This window comes from Mustela putorius, unplaced genomic scaffold (assembly GCF_011764305.1).
Source record: "Mustela putorius furo isolate JIRA1106 unplaced genomic scaffold, ASM1176430v1.1 tig00003863_pilon_pilon_pilon, whole genome shotgun sequence".
NCBI lineage: Eukaryota > Metazoa > Chordata > Mammalia > Carnivora > Mustelidae > Mustela > Mustela putorius.
In genome coordinates, this window is record NW_025422015.1 from 19,812,717 (window position 1) to 19,837,164 (window position 24,448).

Genomic DNA, 24,448 nt, shown 5'->3' on the forward strand with positions numbered 1-24,448 from the left:
ATGGGCTGGAAGCAGAAGACCAGTGAGTTCTTGATCCCATCCGGCAAGTCCTGTAATGTTCCCTGTCACTCTCGGATAATGAGAAGTGCTCTGATCAGTTTCGGTGCCAACAACAGTCTCCTTTCAGAAATTCAAACATTCCATCAAGTATCATAATCGAATTTTGGAGCTCTGTTTAATTCAGAGCTACAGTCCACTCAGCTTGACCCCCATCAGGAAGACCGAGTGGGAGAAGAGAGAGCCGTGGGCCTCCTTCCCCGTGCCTTCCTGGCTCCATCTCCTACCCACTCATTAACTGTGATGTTGGACTTCTCCATGGGAAGGGTGGGGACACACAGCAGGGGGAGCTCTGGTCTGGTGTGGGCTCTGAGCCGGGCAGAGGTCCAATGCTGCCCCTCTCGCTGCTCCCCAGCGGGTGACCCAGCCACCACCCTCACCACTTGCATTCTCAGACCCGTGTCCCACACCCCGCCTTCCAGGATTATTGTCAGGCTCTGTCAGTGTCCCTCCCAAATCCTTTCTCACTGGGCTGGAGATGAGAAGGAAGCACATTTCCTCTCCCCTCCTGCTGAGGAAGGACCCAGCCCGGCTCTCCAGCCACAAACCACGAAGGCCTGGGGCAGAGGGCAGAGGACAGAGGGCTGGCCCTCAGTTTCAACGGGTTTTTATCATTTTGCTGCCCCACACCCACTCTTCCCTTTCTTCTAGTGCACTGGCTGCTCCTGAGCGAGATTTTTCCCATTGGAATTAGAGGACGAGCCATGGCTTTAACTTCTAGCATGAACTGGGGCATCAATCTTCTCATCTCTCTGACATTTTTGACTCTGACCGGTAAGGACTTGTTGTTTTCCTCTAACACCTTTTGTGCTCCTAGGACAAATATGAGGGAAGCAGACTCACCTAAAGATCATTTTACTGTGGACGAATTCAGAACATTCCAAAGTAAAAGAAGGTACCTGATGCACCGACCACCCAGTTTAAAGTTATGACTCTTAATTCATTTTTAACCGCACCTGTTCTTTCCCCAAATTATTTTGAGTCACATCTTGAATATGATGTCATCCCAAACATGATTTTGTCTATAAAATTTCCACATGGACGTCTGAAAGATAAGACATTTAGAAACTCTACCTGTCATATCATGATCAAGACCCAACATATTAATAGTCATCCCTTGGTATCAAATATCCAATCTGTCTTCCCATTCTTCCAATTGTCTGATAATTATTTTTTTTATACTTTGCTTGAATCACGATCCAAAAACACAACTTACAATTGATTATTTCTTATAATTTGTAGGTTTTATCTTCATTTCTCCCTCTTCTTCCCCATCTTTATGTTTTTAATGAAGAAACAGAGTTATCTGTATCATAGAGTTTTTCCCATCCTGGGTTTTGCTGATTATAATCCTATCACATGACCTTCTGTCCTTTGTATTTCCAGTGAACTACTATCTAGATCTGGCAGTTTGAATAGATTAAGATTTTCTCACTTGCTTGTTTGTAAACTCCTTCACAGATGATGGCGTGCGTCCTGCCACAAGGACACAAACTCTCTGTCTCCCACTTTGTCATGTAGGCTTCCGTGAGGATCATCGCCCAGATCCGTTATTTTTATTCCATCATTGCTTCTAAATTTTGATCATAGCTACTTCTCTAAGGAGAAGTTCTTCTCCTTATTTATTTGCCTGACCTTGAAGTGTGAATCAAAGGAAAAAGGCAAGAAAATCACTTGAAACTTTCTCTTTATTTTCTAGTTTTCCAAATAATGAAGTAGTTCCCCAGCAGTCTCCAAAATTGACTGATGAGCTCTTTCCTTTCTTTCCTCTTTCCTTCATATATGCATGTGATATGAATATTAAGTAATACATATAATATATAAATTTGGAAAAGTGGATATATACTCAAAAAGGCATAGTACTTCTGAATTTTATCAACCACTTTTTTTTTTTTTAGTACATCTACTTTGGGAAATAAACTTTCAGAGTTATTAATTAAGTATGGTTTGGGTTCTTACATAAAATTTCAAATGTTTATGTCCTACATTTTTAGAAATAGACCCAGATTAAAGGAAATGAAGGAATTGGTTATTAGCACCAACCATACCGATATTACTGAGATCACATGCATAGACCTGTGCCTTTTACCTTTCTCTCTCTCTCTCTCTCTCTCTCTCTCTCTCACACACACACACACACACACACCTTTATCTGCTCTTTGATATGGAAAAAGAGAAATATAAGAGAAAAAAATGGATGGAGCACAGCATAATGTATAAACCTGACAAATCACTATGCTGTATATCTGAAGCCAATGTAACATTGTGTGTCAACTATGCTTAAAATTTTTTTTTAATTAAAAAATAGAAGAAAGAATGGAAATGATCAGGGGTGAAAAAAGAGGACACAAATCCCTGGGAAGGATCGCTAATCTACTGGAGAGTTAATGCACATTGAGAAGCACTTCCGCGTTTAGAGCAAATTTTCAGAAAACACGTTCACCTAAAAATCCTGGAATGAACCTGTAGATGACATTTCACTAGACTAAGCTTGAAATTCAGTACAGGTTTCTCTCACTGTCTGAAACTAGAGCGTCTCTAGGAAGCTTTTCAGAAGCCAAGAGGGTGTGATGCAGAGGAGCAACTACCACTTTTGGAGAGCGAAAATCCTCTTGGGATTTCTCTCAGTTAGCAAAAACAGATACTAATGTGGATCTTTGAGAAAAGCAAAGTGGCATAACGCAAACTTGCCGAGAGCATGGAAACCTGTACTTACTTTAAAAAAATCAATTACCCAAGTAGAAGACGTAAGGCTTCTGCTTGGCAGCAAGCCCTTAGACACCAGCCTTTTCAGGGCAACTTCAGCCGTATCAATAAAAGCAGTGTGTTCTGGGGAAACTGACCCACTGGGTGGTGGTCAGGATGCAGCTGCATTGCACTCAGCTCGGAGTAAACTATCCTAAGAAGATTGCTTAGAGATTTTCAGAGTGTTGCCCTGTGTCCACCATGGGGGTCGGGGGTGCACCTGTGGTCTGTGTGGGCAGTTGCAAGAGTTCAGGGTGTTTGGCTGGGGGGAGAAGGTGTTCAGGGAAGGGAGGGGGGCAGGCAGGGATCTGCATGGCTGTGGGCTGTCCTGCTGTCATGAAGAAGGGATGGAGAGCAGACCCGAGTGCAAAGCAGAACCTCTGAGCTAAAGCTCCTGAACGGGAGACTTGGGCTTCTGAATCAGGGAGGAGGACCTTTGTAAGAGGCGGGGCCAGCCCACCCTGCAGTGAGAATTTCCAAAGGGGTAAGCTCCTCGTTACCGAAAGTACTCAAATGGACCAAAGGGCAGGTTTGATGAGGTGAACTTTTGTTTAGTTTGGGTTTTTTCTCTGTCTGTATCCTGGTTTCCTGTCCCAGAGGGGAAAGGAGGACCCTTTCTACAAGCACTTTATTAAGCACTCACTGGGGCAAAAACCTGTGCCCGCAGCAAGAGAAGCGCAGAGGGACAGGGCTTTCATTAAAACCACCCTAAGAGCTGTCCTGCAGTCCCTCCTTCCCGCTTTGCCTCACCTCAGCACAACGGATGGACAGGTGGCTAATATGCTTAGATATTTCCAGGCTGTATGTGCCGTGCCACCTCACTACAGACCTGCTGGGTCAGTTCTTCTGGCCTCCGGGGGGGATCGGTGGGTGCAGCTGTGAAGGGCTGTTTGCCCTGTTTCTGGCTGTGGTCAGTCAGAGCCTGTGCTTGTAAAGACCCGGCTTCTTCCCCGCTGCTCCCCAAGGCTGGACTTCCTGCTCCTGAGCCCCCAGGGTGGGGCACGATGCACCCAGTGCCTGGGGGCGGGGGAAGGGGGGTTACTTCTCGCCACTTCATGTGACTTGACCAGGTTCAGGAACCGCCAAGGGACTGTACCTGTGGCCAGCAGCGGTCAGAGGCCACTCTAGGCTGTCAGGCCAGATAGGACAGCACCTGAGGGTGTGACTGCTTGCAGATGACTCTTAGCAAGTGAGTGCCTTTCCTTAGAACTGTTCACACTTCTTCCTCTGAATCCAGGAGGAGGCATTAAAACACACTGCCAGCTACTAAGAGGAAATACTGCCAACATGAAATGATTTATTTGAATAATAAGGGTAAAGAAGGGTGAGCTCATTTCAAGAAAAGTGCATCTGTATCAGTGTCTTTAAAAATGTCCACCACATAGAAACCCAATTGCCACAGTCGTTTCTCCTGAGAGGGGGACATGCGAGGGTAAGGAGCCAGAGGAGATATTTGACCTTCTGCTTTCGATGTTTCTGCGTCATTTGAGGTTATTTTATTTTTATTTTATTTTATTTTATTTGTTTGCAATGAGCAGGCATATTACCATTTCAAAAAAGAAAGGCATGCTCACAAAGAAGATGGCGTTGGGTTTAAATTGTGATTGTCACAAGGCTGTAAGAGAGAAAGCTGCGTTAGTCTGTAAAAAGGAAACTTACAGAGATTGGCTATATTTTCAGCTTGTGGTTGCTACTTCCCAGGATACTACCAGCATGTTTGAAAATACACGTGTTTTTATTTATACCCCAAGAAGCAGCTTGTCCACAAAATGGGGTCAAAGCAAGGCAAAGCACATTTTTAATCAGTCTCTCTTGTCCCTTGTAGAGCTCATTGGCTTGCCGTGGGTTTGCTTTATATATGCAATCATGAGCCTCGCATGCCTGGCTTTTGTCGTTGTGTTTATACCCGAGACAAAGGGACGCTCTTTGGAACAAATATCAGTGGAGCTGGCAAAAGCGTAAGTATTATGTTTATGCTCTCTGAACAACGCTCCAGTAAAAAAAAAATGAAGCTTTTATATACAACCAAATGATGACCCAACATCTGAAATTATTTCAGGATATTCCCTTTGGCCTGAAACCATATCTTAAAGCACAATTTCAGTTTTGTTTTGTTTTTTTTTTTAAGATTTTATTTATTTATTTATTTTTTATTGAAAGATTTTATTTATTTATTTGACAGACAGAGATCACAAGTAGGCCGAGAGGCAGGCAGAGAGAGAGAGAGAGAGGGAAGCAGGCTTCCTGCGGAGCAGGGAGCCCGATGCAGGGCTCGATCCCAGGACCCTGAGATCATGACCCGAGCCGAAGGCAGCAGCCCAAACCACTGAGCCACCCAGGCGCCCCAAGATTTTATTTATTTACTTGACAGAGATCACAAGCAGGCAGAAAGGCAGGCAGAGAGAGAGGAAGAAACAGGCTCCTTGCTGAGCAGAGAGCCCGATGCGGGACTTGATCCCAGGACCCTGAGATCATGACCTGAGCCAAAGGCAGAGGCTTTAACCCACTGAGCCACTCAGGTGCCCCCACAATTTCAGTTTTTGTGCAGTGTGATGAATCTAGGTGACTAAGCTAAGGAATTAAAATAACCAGTGCTTCCTTGCAGGTGAACCTTTCAAAGTTCTTTTCAGTAAAGCCCGAAGAACCTCTTCTCATCTCCCTAGGTGCCCCACGAAGGAGGGGATTTTTTTGTTTGGGGTTTCAGGTAAATCTTGGAATGTCGTGCCCCTCCCCCCCTCCCCCGCACCTCATGCCAGAACCATGGGCCTCCTTCCGCTCTCAAACGTGTAGGTCATCTTGAAGCCCTAACCACCTGTGAAGGCTGAGATGACCAGGAACACCTTTGGGTTCAAATGACGGCACTTATTCCAAATACGGCACAATCAAGATGAATTTCAGAAAGCTGAAGAGTTTCTCCTGCAGATGGCAGCTGGAAGATGGTTAATACATCTCACAGAGAGAGATTGTTTAAGCAGCTTAATTTAGGCGTGGGCTGTAGAAAACTCTTTCCTTTTGAGAAACAGAGCTCAGATCTCTAAGTGGTGAACTGCAGGGAAGGAGGGGATGCTCAGGGGCCCGGAATGAAGCAGAACTTGTTCTTCTTCCTAGCAATAAATCATTACACTCGACAACGTAGGGATACTGGTTCTTGGGTTTTAATGGGAGGGTGCTGTTTATCTACAGTTTGGGAATTTCTTCTAAAAACACTCTCAGTGGGCCAGACAGAAATGATTGTTACGGGAATCTGATGGAAGAATGAACCTGCGAGGTGATTTCATGGTCACTCTACGTGGACATATTTATTCAGAGTAGGATTTGGAAAACTTCTGCTTTGTATTTTATGCACTTAGACGTGGTTTGCATTTTTTAAATATTTCACTTTAGCAGGCAGAAAGACCTCTCTTAATTCAAGCTGTGAGTTAAATATCAAATTGTAGTTAATTTTTAATATAGATAAAGCCCTGTTTTTTAAAAAATACAATGAAAATGAAAGTTATTCATTTATGGGGAAATCTAATTGTCAGAAGGCTGGCTAGACCCTTGGCCTGATCAGCACATTGCCTGGCTCTATGCAAGTTGAAGCCAACTGAGTTTCTTGGGGGAGCACAGAATCTGAACAAGACTATGAACTACTGATACATGATTCAAATAACTGAGAACCTCATTTCTTATGCATCCATTTGGGGCCTTGATTTAGATTCTAGGCCTTTGCCAGGACTAAGACGCAAGGACTCTGAAAACTTCCAAACCTACTGTCCAGTCTTCATTTCTCATTCTGCTCTGTGTTTCCCATCAGTTGTCTGTTGAAGTGTAGCACACCATCTCCACATGTCATGACTTAAAATATACTACTCCCATTTCCCAGGATGCTTTGGTTTGTCTGGGCGGTGCTCCTGCTCGTTCTCCTCCTGGGTGCCCTCATGGGTTGACATGGCAGGAGGGCCAATCAGTCTGGACGGTGTAAGAGAGCCTCACCAAGGTGGATGAGAGTGGGTGCTGATTCGCTGGGGTGGTTCTGTTGTCCTCCGCAGGGTCTTGCTCCCCAGAAGGCTGATATGGCTTCCTCACATGGCAGATTCTGGGCAACGTTCCAAGGCAGTGGAAGCAGGAGGGAGCTATAAGGCCTGTAAAGTGTACATTCTAGAAGTCACACTGCAGTACTCCAATTTTTTTTCCCGAGACCGGTCCAGAATGAAAGGGTGTAGAAATTGACTTAAGCTTTTGATGGGATAAAGGAAACAGAATTTTTTTTAAACCACATTAATCTACCACCCCTGCTCTTTCTTGAAATTTTCTTTTCGCTCCCGTGAAACGATTTTCTTTCCAGCAATTTACCTCACACACACTTATCTCTTTATCTCTTTCTATTACGACATTCTGTATATCATTGACGATTTAACTCAAAATCCTTAAAGACAACGCAAATCCTCGTCGTTGAAGTCCTGCATAAACTTAGCCCTGGAGCATATTTCTTTCTCCTGGATTTTTAATATTTTCTCGTTCCATTTTCTTCTCTACTGCCTTAGCTAAGACCCTGTCAGCTTCACCTCCTTAACGAAGTTGTAACATATTGCTTTCCAGGAATGGTTTCTGCTCATTATCCTTCCTATGAAACCTCTCTGTGCAGTGCCTAGTATAATACTGATTCCTAGCAGAGGATCAAAAAGTATCCACTGACCAATTTGATAACTTGTAAACAAGGCCAGTGCTAAATTCCTTATTGGGGCAGGGGTGGGATTCATTCATGGATAACGGTGTAAAAGCACAACACGTTTTGATCTGGTCTCAGGATATGAGTTAATCTATAGTCTAATACAGCCTGTGCAACGGGAGGAGGAAGAGGCATGTGGGCAGATTAAGTGAGACAGTCTGGCTTTCCACACCTCTACCTTCCCCTCCACTTCAGATATTGTTTAACTAATTCTTTTATGATCATGTGTTAGGCACCCAACACTGTACTAGGAAAGAACTGAGAACATAGGAGACGAGGAGTCCCAACTTCTTCCGTCGAGGAGGCAGGCAAGAAAATACAGAGCATCACAAAGATTTCCCATTGTTGGCAAGCACAAAGGAAAATCACATATATTCGAGGATGTCATTTATAACATCTTCCTGAGAGAGAGAATACCGAAGCAGAATCCTGAAGGAGTGATCTGGGCCAAGAGGAGTACATGGGAGTCAGAGGAGAATCGCACTCAGAGGCCAGTGTGCTCACTAGTGGGGTCTGAAGAGGACAAGTTCTGGGTGGGGGACTGAGAGATGAGTCCAGAGCACAGGGCAGAGAGCAGTCAGGAAGGGTCTCGTCCGTCTTGGTAAAGAGTTTGAATTTTATGCTGAAGGCAGTGGGATATATTTAAAACAATAGGGCAGGGGATAAAAGTTACCTGATTTTTTACGGAGGACTCTGGCAAAATATAGAGATTGGAAGGGGGGCTGCTGAGTGAGGGAGACCAATGGGAGTCTTGTGAAGAAATGGGGTAGAGAACTATGGGGCTGGATGGCGTGCACGGATGAAATTAGATGACTTGGAGCTGGATTGGAAAAGACAGTTGAGGGAAAAGAGAAAATCAGGATCTTTCTCGAGAATAGAGAACTAACCCCATTTGGGGACATCCACTGAAGTAAGACGAGGAGGAGGAAGAGCAGGCTTGGGAGGCTGAAGTCTGGCGGGGGCTCCCGTACCCCACTGAGTTAAGTTGGTGCGTACTGTACTGTCTGTGGGCTCCTATAGGACACTCGAGGGGAAGGAAGAAAAGACCAGTGTGCGTTGGAAGCTAGTCCTGGACATATCAGTGTGTAGAAGGAAGTGCGTATGAAATCCGGGGCAGACCCACATTTTGTGAAGCCTAAGCTTTTCAGGGCCTTGTTGAAGGAAAAAAAAGATACAAATTATGAATGTAAAATTAGGTGTGACTGTGTGTGTCTTACAAGAAAGAGGCTGTGAAGTGAGGGGTCCCGGGGTTGAAGTGTCATTGCCCTTATGGTAGGTCCATCTTGAGCCTATGCACTTTTTAACTACCTGTTTATTAGCTGGGGGAGTGAAATTTCTTTAAAAATAAAGGTTTGCTAAAATTCTTGTGAACAACACTAATTGCAAAGTTGAGCTGGAGAGAAAGCAATTATGAATGAGCTGAACAAAACAAAGGACCTACTTACTCTATTATCACTCCCTATTGCATTCTTTTTTTTAAAAAAAAAAGTCTAACTCGAAACCGGAATGAATAAATAATTTGGAATTAAGGTTAAGAAACTTTCAGGTCTATTTTTCATATGGGGCTGTTGGAATGTATCAAATTGCCAACCAAATAAAAATATGAGGACAAAACTTGAGAAAAGCCAATCTTTCTATCTAGTAGACCCCCAGAATAAGACATTCCTTAGCAACCTATCATTTGGCTACCTAAAAACGCAGCAAAACTTATTCAGAAATAGGGTGGGGAAGGACTCTGTCTAAATTCGTAAAACTCTGAGTTATGAAATGTTTTTGAAAGAATCACATTTCTGTGGCTTTTGAGTCATGCGGTTACCCAAATTTAAATCCAAACCTTCAGTGATAAATTGCAAAGTAAGGGAAATCCGAAAGCCCAAATCCTGGTCACCCTAGATGTACCACACTTGTGCTAGGTGTTGAAGAATAAGAGTAGATACGAGGTCTGATATAGAGAATTATAAAGGGTGGGGGATGCAGAGTAATACTGCAGATGAAATTCCCAGTGGCAGTGAAGGCATCTCCCAGGGTGTGAGTTGTGGAGCAGAGAGGAAACCGTTGTTCTCAGAAACCTTGGCTGACTCCTATTTCTGTAGTACTATAGGAAACAATTTTTTTTTTTTTTTTTAGATTTTATTTTTTTATTTGAGAGAGAGAGAAAGCATAAGTAGGTGGAGGGGCAGGGAGAGAAGGAGAAGCAGGCTCCCTGCTGAGGCTTGATCCCAGGACCCTGATATCCTAACCCGAGCCGAAGGCAGACACTTAACCCAGGTGCCCAGCAAATGTTTCTTTTAAATTGGAAATATAAGTAGCCTGAATTTTGTCAGCTGTCTAAAGTACGTATGGAGTATGTATGTTAAACCCGGTTCCCAGCAGGAAAATGTCAGAGACAAAAATAAAAGGAAGATAAAATCCGTGATGGTATGGAGAAGTTATGTAATCAGCTCAGTGCACTCAGGTGGGCGGGAAGCCCAGGGAGCTCACTGGCAGGCGGGAGCTGAAGTGAGCTCAGAGACGGTGCTAAGGGAGTCTTCTCAAATTTAGGAGTTACTGAAGAAAATGAGTCCAATTTTGTCACCAGGGAAAGAGAGTGTCCTGACATGTATAGCCCAACGAATCCCTAAGGAGGAAGAAAGGAAACGATTTCTAATGTGAAAATGACTTCAAAGGTGATATTACAGTGTTGCTTAACATTTTCCTTTCTCATTCAATATTTTTATGGGGCGTCTGGGTGGCTCAGTGCATTAAGCCTCTGCCTTCATCTCTGGTCATGATCTCGGGGTCCTGGGATCAAGCCCCGCATGAGGCTCTCTGCTCAGCGGGGAGCCTGCTTCCCCTCCTCCCTCTCTGCCTGCCTCTCTGCCTAGTTGTGATCTCTGACTGTCAAATAAATAAATAAAATCTTTAAAAAATTTTTTTTTCCTTTTTCCTATTTGGCGTTCAGTTCTTTTACTTCCATTACTGCAAGGCTGAGAAAACAAATATTCTTCCAAGGTTATTAGGTTTCTTATAAAATAAACAGTGATTCAGCTGAGAGGTCAGAAAAGATTTCAGCAATAATGTAATTTGAAAGGATTTTATTCTGAACTTCTGCCCTGCCAGCGACCAACTCAAGATGGGGTGTTGGCTGTATTTGCTATTTCAGCTGTGACTTTTATGCTTTTCCTTAGTTTAAGTGGAAACAAAGAGAAAATGAACAAGTTGACGTTTTGGAAATATATTCATTCTGAGACTTGTTATTTTTCCCTTCTAGCAAATTTATTGTATGTGGTCATTCCTTCCTTCCTTCATCCAAACTCACTTGTTCGAGAAATATTTACTGAGCATCTAATATGTGCCAGGCACTCGCTGTTCAAGGTGCCACAGACAGTACTCAGTGAGCAAAAATGCCTTGAGAATTAAAACATGTTGATAAGAGAGGGAGTGAGTGGGGGGCTACTTTTGATCCGGTGATCGGAGAAGGTTACCTGAGAGGTAACACTTAGGATAAAATCTGGGTGATAATGAGGAGTCGACAAAGAAAGGACAAAGGAGAACTGGAGCAGAGAGAACAGCTAGCACAAAGGCTAATCCGAACACACTTGACCTGTTCCAGGGGCAGCAAGAAGGCCACGAGGTTGAAATTTGGGAGATTCAGTTAGAAAGTCAGTGGAGCCCTGCAGGCCCAGCAAGTTTGGATTTCTTTTTTCTTTTCTTTTCTTTCTTATTTTTAAAGATGTTTATTTACTTATTTGAGAGCACAGTAGCTGGGGTGGGGGTGGGTGGGGACAGAAGGAGGGCAGGGGAGGAGGAGAGGGAGAAGCAGACTCCCCCGGGAGCAGGGAGCCTGGATCATGACCTGAGTGGAAGGCAGACGCTTAACCTTAACCGACTGAGCCACCCAGGTTCCCCTTGGATTTCATGCTAAGTGCCATGGGAAGCTACTAAAATATTTTCACAGGGTGATGTGAGCTGATTTACATTTTGAGGTGTGCCAACTGAGCCTCTGCGGTCACACAACTGAACATGGCTGAGAAAGCATGTAAACCCGGTGTTGGGTTTTTCTCACTTTAAATCATGATCCTCGGGGGCGCCTGGGTGGCTCAGTCAGTTAAGAGTCTGTCCTGGGCTCAGGTCATGATCCCAGGGGCCTGGCATCGGGTTCCTTGCTCGGCGGGGAGTCAGCTTCTCCTTCTCTCTGTAGCCCTCTCCACCTCCTGCTTATGCTTTCTCTCTCTGTCAAATAAGTTAATTTAAAAAAAATCACGATCGTTGACCTCAAGTGGCCTTCAGTGCTGCCTGACAGTCACATATGTCCCAGGCCTATGGACTGGAAACCTCCCCGCCTCCTTAGCCCTGTTCACTCCCACTGATGACCTTGTCTCTGACTTCACTGAAGAAAATGAACACAATCAGAAGGCAACTTCTGTACACAACAACCCACATAGTAGTGTTTGTATCTAAATACACCATCATCCTTCTGGGTTCTCTCTGTTAGTTCTGTCATTCCTGTGTGAGGCCCAGCACTTCACGCTCTCCTCCATCCCTTTTCCAGGACATTATCCAACAGTTGTCTCTGTTCAGTCTTGCATCATGAACATTTTACCTCTCGACTGGATCCAACTTCTCACCAGAAACTGTGTGATTTTTTTTTCCCCCATCTTAAAAAAAATGGTCTTGATTCCATTTTCCTCTTTAGCTTGTGCTGTTCCTTTGCTACCATTTATAGCCAAGTTCTGGAATATTCATTGACATCAATTTCTCTTTCTCCATTCTCTCATGAGCCTGCCCCAATGAGACTTTTAAGGCTACCACCCTAGCGAAATTGCTCTAACATCCCAGTGACCTCTACATTGCTAAACCCGGTGATTAGTCTCATTCCTAGATGCTTAGGATTCGTCCATGATAATCGCTACACCACACATCTGCACTAAGTCTCATTATATCTGTTAACAAAACATACCGTGAACCTGACCCTTTCGATGAGTGCCATGCTCCATCCCAACCACCACCTTTTTCTTGGACTAGATTAACCTCTACACTGTCTTCCAGCCCCTGCCCTCCTCAGTCTATCCTCGAACCAGCAGTTTGATTGAACTTCTAAAGATGTCATTCCTCAGCTCAAAATTCTGTGGTTCAAATTACATTTCAAATAAAATGCGCACTTCTGTGGCTGCCACCTACTTCTCTAAGCTCATCTCATCGTTCATGTACTAGCCATGCTCTGACCTTTCTGGAAACACAGTGCTTCCAGTTTTTCACAGGGTTTCCTCCTTAACTTGTCAGTTTCTGATCAAATGTCACTTCTTTAGAGTGATGCCAGCAGTGTGATAGTCATCTCCCATCTGTTTCCATTTTTTGTCCTGTTTATTTTTCTCACTAACACTTTCACTACTCAAAATTATATGCTTATACACTTGTCTCCTTTATTAAAAGATAAGCTCCTTGAAGCAGAAGTCTCTATCTGCCCAAGTAACTGGTTCAAGGCACAGGGAAAGATCTTTGAAAGAGGGTCAAAGGTGGCCTTTGTTTCTAAAAAACGTAAACTACCAGGGCATATTTTTATACTGATGGGAATAATCCCGTAGAAGAGAACTTCTTAATGCAGGAGCAAGCACATAAGGCAGGAGGCAGACAACACAGACGCCAATAGAGGCATACTGGTAGAGTTTAAGAAGAGGAGGAAAATAAAATAGGATCTGGGACACTATCTCCATTAGTTCTATGTAATACTATCCTAGGACTTCGCAGGTAGGAATGCCTTGATTTACTGGGAAGTCGCCCTCCCCACCTTACCCTTTGCATGAGCTTGACCAAAGTTCGGGGTAAATCTGAATTTCATGATACATCAAGGCTTTGCAGTAAAAACGTCTTTTCGGGCAGGCTAAAACCTTAAAGCCCCAGGGTGGTTTAAAAAAAAAAAAATAGCCTGTACTTTTTTTTCCCCCCCAAGTACTATAAACTACGAGTGACATTTTCATTAGTGCCTTTCTCTTTCAGGAACTATGTGAAAAACAACATTTGTTTTATGAGTCATCATCAAGAGGAATTAGTGCCAAAACAGCTTCAAAAAAGAAAACCCCAAGAGCAGCTCTTGGAGTGTAAAAGTCTGTGTGGTAGGGGACAACCAAGGCAGCTTTCTCCAGAGACCTAATGGCCGCAAACCTTGCAAATGTTGGTAAAGTAGGACAACAATTAGAAGGGTGTCTTTGTACCAAGACACATTGGCCACTCCCATGTTTTCTCCCTGGTGTTGTGGAGGTAGTTTTAGAGACACCCTGAAATTATAAAGGCAAACTTTAACCTCCACCTCTTGTAAGGTAAAGGAGGTACAAGATTCCGTGATCCCTTTCTTACTCTGCCTAGGACTCCAGGTGAAACAGATCCTGGCTGGTTCAATACCTCACACCCTTTTCACAGAGCAGCCTTTGAGAAACGATGAACAAGTAATGCGATCAACTTTTGCCTTAAGGTTATGTGTGTGCAGAGGCCAGTTGCGGCTTCATGATCCAGACACCTCAGTGGCCTGAACACAAACTCACAGGTTTTTGCCCACTATGACAGTACTTGCACTGGGCCTTCTTGTGAAAAAGAACCGGGACACAACGTGGAGAGTTGCACCTATGTTCTAGATTAGGAGAGGATCCTGGCTAGGATTTCAGTGATAATCCCTAATTATAGTTCAACAAGTACAAAGATAATGCAGCTTATTTTATGAACTACAGTGTAATAGAAAATTCCTTTCTATGAATTTTATGTATAAAATATTACAAGAAACAATTCTGCAATAGTTGAGAAAAGTAAAACATTTTTTCCATCCATTTGGAAAAACACGACTAGAAAGGGCTATTTCAAAATCCGGGGACCATTTTTACATAGTTGTACCTGTTACTAAAACTTTAGAAAAGGGTCAGGCCATCAGGTGATTGATCTCAATCTTTATAATCAATTAGGTGTGAGTTATTAAGTCCAGCTTATGAAACTCTCTCCTTGGAAGGCTTTCATGATGACTTACTAGCTATCCATAGCTTCCTGCAATCCTCTGCGCTCCTCAGGACTATCACTACCTCAGGTGATGGCACACGAGCTGTAACCAATGCGGCCTTGCAGACAACGGCAGATGCAGTGAGTGACATTCAGACAGCAGGACAGTTCCCTCACCATGTGTTCTTCTCTAGGATGAAATGGAGGTCACCGACTGTAACAGGAACTTGGGTTTCCCCCACACAACAGTGAACTGCTCTCTTCTGTCTCTCCAGCTGAATATTGGGACTCGGTGAGGTGTTTTTCCCAACTCGGATATGATGACAGAAAATCTACAATAAAGAATCTCGATCTATTTAAGTAGTGACCCATTAAATTACTATTATAAGCTATGGGAGACACATGAAAACTTAAAGTATGAATAATCTAACTTGAAAAAGAATAAAACATGTCCGGCCTGAAGAATAGAGAATCCTAAGAGCCAAAACCCATTTGTTATTTAGACTGGAATTTTCCTATTGGCCCCTAACAAACTGTGCCAGTTTGATGAGGGTACATGATCTAGGAATTCCCCTATAAAATTGAAAGACTATAAATCTACGTAACAGTGACACTGTATTAGCAGAGACTCAGAAGAATGACTTAAAGTCCTGATTCTGAAACGTATTACATAATGAGAATTGGCAGAGAAAGTTCTGAGGAAGGGAGATTTGAGATTTTACTTCTACCACAGCACATTTCCTATGTAAGTTGGAGCACGTTTTTTGTGTTTTATTTTGGAAAGAGAAAGAAAAGTGTGTTCTGTAAAGGATCAATTTAAGAAATTTATTATGAATCCTCAGCGGAATTATATGCGGAGATGATTTAAAAAAAATCAAGACAGGTAATTGATACGAATCTTCTTTGTCAAGCACCCCAGATTGTAAGATATTTAACAAAACTGTTACATGTTCCCTTCCAAGTTCAAAACTGTATATTTACATTAGCAATTTCTTGTTTTAGCCATTCATCATAAATGGGTAGGAAACTGTTCATAAACTTAGGTTTATCACTAGTGATTTCAACTGCAGTATCTTAAACACTCCTGTATTTTTCTTTTACTGTCCTGAGTATGTAACTAAATAATTCCGTCTTCAAACAAATTTTTACCCAATAAACCCTTAACCAGAGATTTTTGATTTCCAAAAATAAAAAAGGGGGAAAACTTATCATTTGTATGTATATATTCACAGTTTTTATTTATAAAAAAAAATTTACAGCACTTGTGAAGAGCCAGCAGAAGACATCAGACGTGCTCATTCTTCCCAGCTTTGTTCAGTTTAGCGGGTTATCCGTGACACTTCGCCAGGCGATGCTCACACGGCAGCCCTGACACCTGACCCAGTTAGATTGTCTTTCTTCCTTTTTTCTGAGAGAGCATTTTGATGAGCTACTGATTACCTATTTCTTAAGTTACTTGAATACTGAAAATATTATGGTATCTGGATCCGCACCTTGGCCATATAATCATGTCCCCCCCACCCCCTTTTCTCTTTCTGTGAACATTACCAAACAGGTTACTTATTACTGTTAGTTAAAGCTAAGTGGAAAATCTCAATTTTTAAAAGTAGTTTCCCAGAACCTGTGACTTCTTTACTGAATTGTATCTTCTATATTTCATGAGGTTTACCCTATCCTACTGGATCTTAAAATGAAGCAAAAAACACAATGTAAAAAAAAAAAAAAAACAACAAACCCCAAAAACAAAAAACAAAACAAAACAAAACAAAAAAAACCAGGAGAGAGAGAATAAGAGAAGTTTGAAAATCACAATTAAGTTTTTCACAAGAAAGAAAATATAAAAGCGAGCCTTTGTCCCCTGACTTAAGAGTGAGAGGCACCGCAGGGGAGGGCATTGAGAGAAAAGGGGATAAAAAAATAAATGTAAAAATAAGGTATATTTTTCAGTGCAGTATGTAAGCTAGATTTGGAAGACTTTATAATATAGTAAGGAAAATGAACTAGAACATGGAGGATTAGATGTTGTGATTTTTCATGAAACTTCTAAAACATTTTGAAAACTCAGGTTTTAGTGGAAGATTGTGTTGGAATATTGTCTCTATTAAGTTACTACTAGGAAGTTAATTAGACTCTCCACTCAGCTTTATTTCTAAGTGAAATTACTGTTGGTTCTACTCAACTCCTAATCCCAAGTGGTACGGCACGGGTGCAGCCTGATCGTGTACTACCCCAAGGCTCCTGGGTGAGCCAGAGGGCCAGTGTTTCACAAATGCACATTTATTTTAACTTTAAGAGTCGTAATCCCAAATACTGAATAGTCACTCTTCAGCTCCATTAAATAAGACACAGCAAGGGGGAAAGACCTATCTTGTTAAATGGCTTTCAAGTTCAAGTTGAACTGTATTATAATTATACTGTGGCACAGAGGCAGCTTGTGGGCACTTCTTGTTAAAACAGCACAATGTATCAACTCCTGACAAGACTCTTAGTATAGCCTTCGGCACCAACCTAAGATTACTACTTTCCTACAACTAGAGGTGAGTCTTAACCAGAATAACACAAGTATATATGAGGTACAACCCATCATAGCTTCTTTCTCATATCCATCTTGTAGGTAAGAGGTTTTGCTTCTTAAAACTACACCTTTATAACTTTTAAAAGATATTTAACATTTTCTATCATATTAAATTAGCAACATAAAACATTATGCTTAATCTATAAAGTTCTACTCCGGTTTGCTCCCTAGAGTTTATATACATACTTTTATTTCTAATCTGCAAGAAAAAAAAATTCCTATTTAATATTTGGTAACAAGAGCAGTAAAAGATACTATACACATGTGGCATATATATATTTACAAAATACACTTCAAAAAGAAGCCAACACACTTTAGCAAAAGTCTAAGCTTGCATAGATTAAAAAGAAAAAAGAATTATGAATACAATTTTTGTTAAAATAGAAAATGGGGAGTAAAAGTTACAGAATGAAGAGAGATCTTTTCCAAACTTTTATTTGTGCACATTCAATTGAAAAAGATAACTTTTACAGGTTCTTTGGTGCCCATATTCAGCATACAAAAATGTAAAAGACTATTCACAAATAAAACACATTAGCTCAAACTGGGAAGAAATAATGACAATAACGCAACAATTTAAGGTAGTGCACACTGTGACAGCTCTGCTTACGGGGACATGAGAATTACTGCGAAAATAAATAGAATGTCCTTTTGTAAAAGCAGCAATGTCATGTCTTGTAAACTTCCTTTTTATATTACAGCAAGGTTTGAAATAAAATCCAAAGGGCTTGGAGCTTACACTGTAGCCGTGAATGAATAAAAGAGTCTATTTCCTCAATTACTGTTGGTCCAGTTTTCCTTTTGTTTTGAGTCCAATGTGCAGCAGGTTTTAAAAGGTGCTCAGTTAGGAATTCTAACCAATTACATGATGAATTATAAAATTTCTTTCCTGCTTTCAAACACAAATGGGTAAATCTGTTCCACAGCAGTCGCAACAGCCTTTACGTTGGGCCCTGAAACAGAAAAAGGGGTGAGAAGAGCGCTAGGAACGTGCATTTCCCAGAAGGGAAGACATTCACATAGTTTAACTATCGAACTGACTGTTTAAAAAAAAGATCTGCACTTTACATAATTATACAGCCAGAACACAAACCAACAGAATAACATTTTTTTTTTGGACAATTCAAGGAAATCTGAAACACAAAATGCTGCTATTCACCTCGTTTTAGGGCAGTGTGAAGACAGTATATATAAAAATATAAAAATCTGACAGCACTGTTAAATGCTGATTAAAGAAGAAATGATGAAAGGGACTGACATTTTGGTCACTATCCTCTTGGTCATTGTAGCCTGGCTTTTGGTTAGGATCCTGCTGATGCTCACAGCTCGCAGGAGTACTGAGGAACCCAGTAAAGAAGACAAAGCTGCTTCCAAAGTACTGGGAAACCAGAGAGCTGTTATTAACTAAGTAGTCTAAACTGTCCCCCCACCCAGATTTACTAGTCCTCATTACCCACCACCTGTTTAATATTCATCTGGCCACTCATCTCACAGCTTACTCAGTAAATTAGGGAAACACATATGCAGGAAGGGGGTGAGGGTATATGTGAATTAATCCATATAATGCTTGGGATAACTTTTTAAAAAGGTAACCTTCCATTTAAATAGCTAAAAAGAAACATAAAAAGAGACAATGGAAATATTTTCATAAAACTTATTTTGAATAAAAGCAGTGTCACTAAAGTACACTTAATTCTTTTGAAAGATGCTGAAAACGTACATATTATACCCACTATGAACTCTCTGAAGGTACTGACCACGTGTTATCCAGGTCTGCTCCTTCCTGATTCCCCTTGCCTCCCCCACACAGGATAGTGCTTTCCCTGTAGGAACTACTCAGAATCTGTTCACTGACTTGTTAATGTTTCATAGAATGATACAGATGTAAATATGTAATGTATACTAATTAATCCAATTATCCTCTTTGTTATTATGTTAATTATCTATTAACTCAGTAAATATAGATTTATAGGTACTTATTGATAGACTTTGGGGCTTCTCCGAAGTCTGGGCTCCAAAAGAAAGAGAGTTGAAAGAAGGGGACACATGGATTTATTCCGTCACTCCATTTTAAGATTCAGATGCTGGCAGGAGGCTTTAAAAGTTTCCAAGGAAGATGTGAAAACCCACGGGATGAGTCAAAACTAAGCTTACCTGTTGAGAGTCTAAAGGTGTTAATAATGTGTATTTTCCTCTAAGGACTAAAGGAGTACAAAGAAAATTCAAGAACCCCAAAGAAATTTTCCTGAACTTACTTTAGCCAAAGATTGGGCCTGACTCCTAAGTGATGTTTCTGTACCATTTATAAATACAGTATCTTTAAAGCCATCCTGTGTGCTAATGCTCTCTATGCCTAGTTGCTTGAAACCACCACTTCTAAATACTTACGACTCAAGAGATATAGAACAAAATACATATGAAATATGACAAATAGTTACCAATGATATTTGACTATTTTACTTACGTAAAACCTCTTCTCTATTAATTTATAAAATGGGTTTCTCTTGAATATTTTAAATGCAAGATATCACAAATCAAAAAAAAAAATCACACTATGAAAATATATACTAAAATATTCTTAATAGCTCCAAACTGGGAACTATCCAAATGCTTATAATGGACAGTGTAATTCAGATCCTGGATACTACATGGTAATAAGAATGAATGATCTCTAACTATATAGAATAATATGAATGAATCTCACACTAAAATAATGAGTGGAAGAATACAGACCTAAAATAGCATCTATACAATTTTAAAACAGTATATAAAAGTAGGGAAAACTACAGTGTTAAAAGTAGAGACTGGTTCCCCTTGAGGAGCAGAAGTGACTGAAGGGGACAAACGAGACATTATTTCCATTTTGATATAGGCACCTCATTCAAACCATAACTGACCATAAGCTTGGGTTTAATATCATAAAATACCTGTTACTGTGATACTTCCTGTTGAAAAAATCTGTAATGTAGCTCTTAGAGATTTTATCCGATAGCACACAGCAGGATGAAGTTCAGGTTCATAACTATACAAAAAAAAAAAAAAAAAAATCACAATGAATGTAAATATTTGCAGGCTGACAAGTCATTACAAATTTGGTAAGTTGTCTTGACTCGGCAAAGACCCACCTGGCATGAGGTCTGTTGTTCTTCGTGAATTCCGGCAAACGGATTTCAAATGGCATGTTACACACCGCCAAAACGTTCACAACCTTAAAATCTGTAAATATTACCTGCAGGAGAGAAGGACAACTTAATGAATTGTTTTGAAACAAACAAAAAAAATTATCAGGAAAAAGAAAACAAACAAAAACCCCTGCTCATCAGGGCAACTGTAAATAACTGTTTCAATCCTCTAGCTTCCTGCTCAGCAGGGAGTAGGCTTCTCTCTCCTTCTAACCCTCCCCACCAGTAGTTCTGTCTCTCTCTCTCTCTCCAATAAATAACAAAATCTTAAAACAAAACAAAACAATTAGAGCACATGAAAAAATGCTCCACATCACTCAGCATCAGGGAAATACAAATCAAAACCACAGTGGGACACAACCTCACAACAGTCAGAAAGGCTACAGTTAACAAGTCAGGAAATGACAGATGTTGGCAAGGATGCAGAGAAAGGGAACCCTCCTACACTGTTGGTGGGAATGCAAGGTGGTGCAGCTACTCTGGAAAACAGTGTGGAGATTCCTCAAAAAGTTGAAAATAGAGCTACCCTACGACCCAGCAATCGCACTACTGGGTATTTATCCTAAAGATACAAATGTAGTGATCTGAAGGGGCACGTGCACCTGAATATTTATAGCAGCAGAGTCCACAACAGCCAAACTATGGAAAGAACCTAGATGTCCATCAACAGATGAATGGATAAAGAAGATGTGGTATAGAGATCTACAGTGGAATATTATGCAGCCATCAAAAATGACCTCTTGCCATTTGTGACATGGATGGAACTAGAGGGTGTTATGCTGAGTGAAATAAGTTAATCAGAGAAAGATAATTATCATATGATCTTACTGATATGTGGAATTTGAGAAACAAGGCAGAGGATCATAGGGTAATGGAGGGAAAAATGAAACAAGATGAAACCAGAGAGGGAGACAAACCATAAGAGACTCTTAATCTTGGAAAACAAACTGAGGGCTGCTGGAGTGGAGGGTGTGGGACTAGAGTGGAGTGGGGTGGCTGGGTGATGGACATTGGGGAGGGTATGTGCTATGCTGAGTGCTGTGAAGTGTGTAAGAATGACTAATGAATCACAGACCTGTACCCCTGAAACAAATAATACATTATATGTTAATAAATAAATAAATAAATAAATAAATAAAGACAGTGGGGGGAGGGGAAGAATTAGAGCACACAAGAAAGAATAAGCACATCTTAAACATCGATACGATATAGTATTTTAGATTATGAGTGATTTCTTAATGCCATGCAGTTGACCCTGAACAACAGAGGGATTAGTACCCTGACCAGTCAGAAGTCCACCTGTAACTTCTGACTCCCCAAAAACTCAACTACTCATAGCCTACAGTTGACTGGCAGCCTTACCCATAAAACAGTCAATTAATACATACTTTGCATCTTATATTATATATTGTATTCTTACAATAAAGCTAGAGAAAATAAAATGGTATTATAATTGTAAAGAATGGGGCGCCTGGGTGGCTCAGTGGGTTAAACCTCCGCCTTCGGCTCAGGTCGTGATCTCAGGGTCCTGGGATTGAGCCCCGCATCGGGCTCTCTGCACAGCAGGGAGCCTGCTTTCTCGTCTCTCTCTGCCTGCCTCTCTGCCTACTTGTGATCTTTCATTTAAATAAAATCTTTAAAAAAAATAATAAAATTGTAAGAAAGAGAACATATAATATTATACTATGTTTATGGAAAAACATCTGCATATATGTGGATACACATAGTTCAAGCCTGTGTTATTCAAGGGTCAACTGTAATTAAAGGGAAATAAAAGGTCAAAACTTAATCAAAAAATTAAATGAAACCTGAGATAGTTGCATGATTAAAACACCTGGGTCTCTGAATCTTATGTTTAATTTTTTTAATACTTTAAATGGGATATTTAATCTACAAGGATAGGATAAAGAAGAGTGATTAAAAATTTAAAGCAGAGTTCTCTTTTTAGAGTCAAAATGGAAAAGTTGCCACTCAAAAGTCAATAAATACTGAGTGTACTCTGAGCTCCAAAGGTCATTTTCTTATATGCAGTAGAATAGAATGATATTTCTATGAGTTTAGTTAGTTTATGTTTGTTTTTGGGGGGGGATAGGGTGAGAAAACTGTGTTTTTAACTGGGATTTTTCTCAACACTTCCAATGTTATGCTAAGACAAGAAGCTCCAAGGCTAAAAAGTAACTTCAGCCACTCCTACCAATAACTTGAATACCATAATATCCTACTATGTTTTGAAATGTTCCCAGTAAAACCACACTTCTGGATTAACTGTTCTCCAGCTTAGTACCTGCACAAGGCAGTTGATGAGTCACAAAACTGTCCAAAAGGGCACCACCATCAGTCAAGACTCTCAATATCATCACTTTCCTCAAGCACCAACCCTCCCTCTACCCACCAGAACTTCGGCACCTTTCTAGCACCTTCCACCTCAAGGAAGACCAAAGAAGTCAAGACAGAAGCTCAACTTTTCATCAGTGTTCATTCCATACAGCCTGGACCCACCTCTTTGGGGACCACAGCTCATCTTTATCTTTCTTTCATTTACTCATCACTTGCAAGTGATGTAAGAAGTTCATAATACGTACTAACTTTACTCAAATTTATGCCTCCATAAAATTATATTTGATAAAGTTAACCTGCTAGCAACAGTCACTTTACATGTGAGAGCCCGCCAACCAGTGTGTACTTTTTGTGGACCAAACCACAGATTTGACACGGCAAGCCAATCTTATAAATGTCCCTTTTTATACAATGTGCATTTTGTTTAGAATTTATGTCGTTTTTAATACCTCTGATTTTTACAGAATGCAGGCTTTTCTGACTTCTTATATACAGGTGTATAGCTGGAATTAGTTATTCATGTGAATTCTTTTCAACTTATAATGTAGTTATTTCTAAAGCACAGATTAAGTTTGGCATATTTTAAATAATCACAATATCCTATTATAATGGTAATGTTCTCACTAACCATAATATGAAGGAACACTGTTTATTCTTAGCTATTAAATGCCTAAATCTATGCAGGTTCCATTCTAGTATCTTTTTTCTTCTTTATAATTTATGTGATAGCTATCTACAAATAAAAACAAAGACACTTTAACTAACTTTTTACACATATGCCCTATTCTCTACTCTCACCATCCCGACATTCCAGTCTTGAGATGATCAAAAACAAGATCTTTTTGGTGAGAAGTGAACAGCCTAGAAGAGTTGCAAAGGCAGTTCACTTGTAAGGCAGTAAGTCTCTCAGTGAGCAAGGGGTTAGTGAAAATGCCAAGGTCCTTTACAAGTACTCACATGGTTTAGAGTTTGCTACTAAATTTTTGTACTGAAGGACAGTAAGAAAAAGGTTAATCATGAAAAGAGTTATTTGTGTGATTTCTTTTTTTTTTCCTTTAAAATTTTTATTTATTTGAGAGAGAGGGGAGAGTGAGAGCATGCACAATCAGGGGGAGTGGCAGAGGTCTCAGAGGGAGAAGCAGGCCATCCCCAAGCAGGGAGCCCCGAGGCAGGGCTCAATCCCAGGACTCTGAGATCACAAACTGAGCCAAAGTCAGACATTTAACTGACTGAGCCACCCAGGTCCCCATCTGTATGATTTCCTTAGTTTATCAAATTAAAAAGTTTAACTCTATAAATTAAATCCTTTAATATTTGTAGTTTGGATTTTTTTTTTTAAATGTTACCTGAAAACCTAGTTTCTGAAGACTGCGGGCTAAACGTCTGGCACCAAATTTAGCTTCTTCTTCACTATGGTTTTAAGGAAAGAAAAAGATTATCAGTTACACAGGAAATAAATTTTATACTGAAAAATATGACAAACTGTACACATGATTTCAAGTCTAGGAAAATATCCTTTCCATGAAGGAAAAATTTTAAAGTTAAAGTAAGATATCCAATTAAAATTTACCTTGTTGCTCCAGTGCAAATAATTTTTCCTGAGGACCAAATTGTAGCTGTAATTCTAGGTTTTCTCAGCTTCATTAATACTTTCTGCAAAAGAACAAAATAAAACACACGTTTACATACTAAGCATTAATTTTCACTTACGCTCCTGCTCCATATGGCCATTTCAATAAAAATATAAATAGTACTCGATGCTTACCCAAGACTGAAATAAGTAATTGCTCTCCAAATCACCCATTCTGAATTTAAGTACCACACTGAACACAAAGGACATATTAATTTAAAAAGACATTTAATTAATTAAACATATAAGGT

The 24,448-nt window shown here is 40.6% G+C and overlaps 2 protein-coding genes across 10 annotated transcripts in view; one reads left to right on the forward strand and one right to left on the reverse strand.

Moving 5' to 3' along the window:
• The window catches only part of SLC2A12 (solute carrier family 2 member 12), a 52,393-nt gene extending 37,560 nt beyond the window's left edge, over positions 1-14,833 (forward strand). For 3 of the 7 annotated variants that reach the window (XM_004740230.3, XM_013063907.2, XM_013063912.2), the window contains exons 3-5: positions 709-831; positions 4,628-4,760; positions 13,490-14,833. In XM_004740230.3, coding sequence (XP_004740287.1) covers positions 709-831; positions 4,628-4,760; positions 13,490-13,643 — 410 coding nt within the window. In that variant the 3' untranslated portion in view covers positions 13,644-14,833. Of the gene's footprint in view, positions 1-708; positions 832-4,627; positions 4,761-5,592; positions 5,931-13,489 lie in introns of those variants that run through there. The other 4 variants (XM_004740232.3, XM_004740231.3, XM_004740234.3 and 1 more) reach the window with 4 other exon arrangements.
• Positions 14,834-17,467: 2,634 nt separating this feature from the next.
• The window catches only part of TBPL1 (TATA-box binding protein like 1), a 36,944-nt gene continuing 29,963 nt past the window's right edge, over positions 17,468-24,448 (reverse strand). For all 3 annotated transcript variants that reach the window (XM_004740237.3, XM_004740236.3, XM_004740235.3), the window contains 5 exons: positions 24,138-24,220; positions 23,914-23,977; positions 20,174-20,277; positions 19,976-20,070; positions 17,468-18,001 (listed from right to left, as the gene is read on the reverse strand). In XM_004740237.3, coding sequence (XP_004740294.1) covers positions 17,922-18,001; positions 19,976-20,070; positions 20,174-20,277; positions 23,914-23,977; positions 24,138-24,220 — 426 coding nt within the window. In that variant the 3' untranslated portion in view covers positions 17,468-17,921. The remainder of the gene's footprint in view (positions 18,002-19,975; positions 20,071-20,173; positions 20,278-23,913; positions 23,978-24,137; positions 24,221-24,448) is intronic.